General features: G+C 33.4%; 1 protein-coding gene across 1 annotated transcript in view; it reads left to right on the top strand.

Annotated features, from left to right (window-relative positions):
- The window catches only part of LOC117104924 (T-complex protein 1 subunit beta-like), an 11,324-nt gene that overhangs the window by 830 nt on the left and 7,227 nt on the right, over nucleotides 1-3,267 (top strand). The window contains exons 2-4 of the mRNA XM_033245862.1: nucleotides 1,000-1,134; nucleotides 2,128-2,239; nucleotides 2,406-2,482. Of these exons, the coding sequence (XP_033101753.1) occupies nucleotides 1,000-1,134; nucleotides 2,128-2,239; nucleotides 2,406-2,482 (324 nt within the window). The remainder of the gene's footprint in view (nucleotides 1-999; nucleotides 1,135-2,127; nucleotides 2,240-2,405; nucleotides 2,483-3,267) is intronic.

The raw sequence follows: 3,267 nt of genomic DNA, 5'->3' as shown, positions 1-3,267 counted from the left end.
CCTAGTAACGATGAATTCGTCGAGAAAATGGTAATATTTTATGAGAAATAGTCTGTATTTCTCATTTTTTAAATTCTTTTGCGTAAAACTAAAATTCATGCCAATATTTTTCCATGATTTATAATAATCGAAGTAATGCAAATGCATATTTTCTGAAAAAAGTCATTTTTAGTGAAATTTTGCCGGGAATGGGGCTTTAAGGCCTATGTTTTCTTTTAGCCTAAGCTTCTGAAAGAGGTAGTTAGCATAGCAGGTATGTGGGTCTGACTGGGCTTACGCTTTTAGCCTTTGATGTACTTTAAACTAATAAAAAGATAGGAATAATAATTGAGTCATTCTCACATATATTAATGATAAATATAGTTACATACTACTCTAACTAACTAGGCCTAGCCTATATAGCGGCAAAATGAACACTTCGTATACTGAGGTGCCTTACTTAGGCCCTAGCCTATGTGATTAAATCTTTATAATTGTATTTTATTTTTGTGGGTTTTATGCTTTTGTTTATTCATTCACTTTTATTTCAGATTGCATCCTTACATTATACACAAGCAATGGTGTTGATCCATGATTGAAAGTGTGGGTGTGGGAGGGGAATGAATGCGAAAAAGGGAGCCTTGAGATACATAATTTTTACACTATTAATAATAATAAAAATAAATAATAATAATTTTAATTGCATTAAGTAGCGTATATAGTGTTGTTCGCATCAGAGAGCCCTCTAGGCCTAGGCACTTCAATTCAACTATGGTGAAAACTACCCCTCTCAGACACCAGCTCAGTATTTTTTTATTCTACAGTAGGTTTTGGGGCCAGGATTTACAAAGTTTAATTGACTTAACTACAATCTCTTAAATATGGTTGAAAACAATTGTGCATTTCTTGAAAAAAGAATAAGTACAGTCGTATAATGTCATCTTTTATACAGGTAGTCCATTTTTTAATGGTAAATAAATAATTTATTTATTTTATGCAAATGATTGTTTTTTTTTTTAGGTGTCATTACAACCTGTGCAGATTTTGAATATGGGGGCAGAGGAGGAGAAGGCAGAGACGGCCCGTATGTCTTCATTCATTGGTGCAATTGCAATTGGTGACCTCATCAAGAGTACATTAGGTCCCAAAGGAATGGTAGGTTAAATATAGTATTTTTGGAAAATAATGTTTTTTAAATTTTAGAATGTGTATTATTTGACAGTTAAATATATATGTGTTTTTTTTTTAATTATAAGTTTGTCATATATGATTAATATTTTTGTTTAATACTGATCATATACATTGAATTAGTTTTTATAACTAATAAGTATCATATGGCTGGTCCTTATTGCTGTAATCCCCCAATATTCCACCCCCAGCCTGCCAAAGATTTTGATCTGGCCCGCGAAACGTTGCTAAAAGTAAATAATTTTCCAGCCGATTTTTCGAAAAAGTTTTTCTGTTTAGATCAATACCACAGAGGCACCCCTACTCTAACAATGTTTACAAGAGTGTGGCTTTTTCTGAGTGTAGCTCACTGTATCTAGTGGCGTAGGGTACTGGCACGGGGAGGGGTAAACTAAATGGGGACAGTGGATTAAGTGGGACACTGATATGATGTGATGTCTAACCATTTGCAGCACCAACAGGCTCAAGGCATGCTATTCTGTTGAAAACACTGCTTTAAAAACTTTTTGAGTCTGAAAGTGCAATTTCCAGAAGTGTAGAGGTATCTTTGTTAAAAATGTGCTCACCCCAGCCCTAACCACTGGTGAGTGGATATTTTTGAGTCTGAGAGTGACATTTTCGACCATCTAGAGGTGCCATAATCATAAATTTTCTTGCCTCACTCTCAACCATGGTAGGGCTGAGGTGGTATTTTCCCCTATCTGTGAAAGTTGTTCCCTAGCCGTTTTTTTTTACGAATTCAAAATTTATGTCGGTTTGCCGCTGGTCTCAACAAATCGGAACTGGCCCTCAGCTTAAAAAATTTGAATACCAGTGCTGTAATCATATTGTAGTTGCTGTATTGTTCACAATTGGCAGTATGTTTATAGCATTTTTTTGTATCACATTTTAAGCAATAATTGCTTTTGTTTCTATCTTTTCAAGAATTGTTTTGGTTATTATTGTGAATTTTTTTCCCAGGATAAAATTCTTCAACCAATGGATCCAAATAGTGCAATGACCGTCACCAATGATGGTGCAACCATCTTAAGGTCTATAGGTGTCGACAACCCTGCTGCAAAGATCTTGTGTGGTAAGATTCAAAGAACAAATGTTAAAGCTATTGTTATTGCTCCTATTATGAATAATGTAGTATACCATGTGTTTTATATCAAAATTAACAAAATGGTTGAAGGGCGAGGGGGGATACCACACAAGTAACAGTTAATGATAGCATTCCACTTACCCATTTTTTGCAGAGATAAGTAAAGTACAAGATGATGAAGTTGGAGATGGCACTACCTCAGTTACCGTTCTGGCTTGTGAACTTCTTCGGGTAATAATCACAAAACATTAATTTCTCATTGCTGTCAATTACATTAGCTGTTGGCCCTTGTGAGTCCTCATCTTAATCCAGATGTGTTTTAAGATAAAAGAACAGTAATGCAAAATGGTGTTTTTGTCATGCAGATGCTCCAGTCAGGGTTGAGTTACAGGGCACAACAACGAAACCCCAGAAGCTATGAATTTAGTGGCATTTAGATGTCTAATTTACAAAAATGTTTATTTGTCCAAAATAGTTGATGTTTTCCTTTACTTTATGTATTTTTCACCATAGTTGCCCATTCTCATATAGGTCTGGGCCTCAGGGCACTTGCCTAAGCTGTCCTGTCTCATTGTTGTATTATTCAGGGGTACAGGGTAATGTCTGCTACTCCATTTTTAAAGGGCTAATTTTAATAAAATAAATAAAATAGGTCAATTAAAGTAAAATAAAACAAAATTAACAAAACACTGGAAGCAAGTGTCTAAGTGGAATACAAAAATAGATACAGCAAAATATGTAATCGTTGATCAGAAATCATTTTAACTTTAAAGAAATTAAATCCAAAAAAAAAAAATATATATAAAATTAATTAAATATAATTAAAGAATTAAGATATTTAAACATAAAAATAGTAAGATAATTCTAATGTAAAACAAACTTATTTCCAATACTTTGTGAATTAAGAATTATTATGAAGGACAAATTGTTTAAAGCCCCATTCCCGGCAAAATTTCACTAAAAATTGACTTTTTTTAGAAAATATGCATTTGCATTACTCCAATTATTATAAATCA

The sequence above is a fragment of the Anneissia japonica genome, unplaced genomic scaffold (genome assembly GCF_011630105.1).
Source record: "Anneissia japonica isolate Jap-2015-1 unplaced genomic scaffold, ASM1163010v1 scaffold287834_len5846547_cov211, whole genome shotgun sequence".
In the NCBI taxonomy this organism is placed as follows: Eukaryota; Metazoa; Echinodermata; class Crinoidea; order Comatulida; family Comatulidae; genus Anneissia; species Anneissia japonica.
Note: the sequence above shows the minus strand (reverse complement) of the source record. Positions and strands in the feature narration are given on the sequence as shown.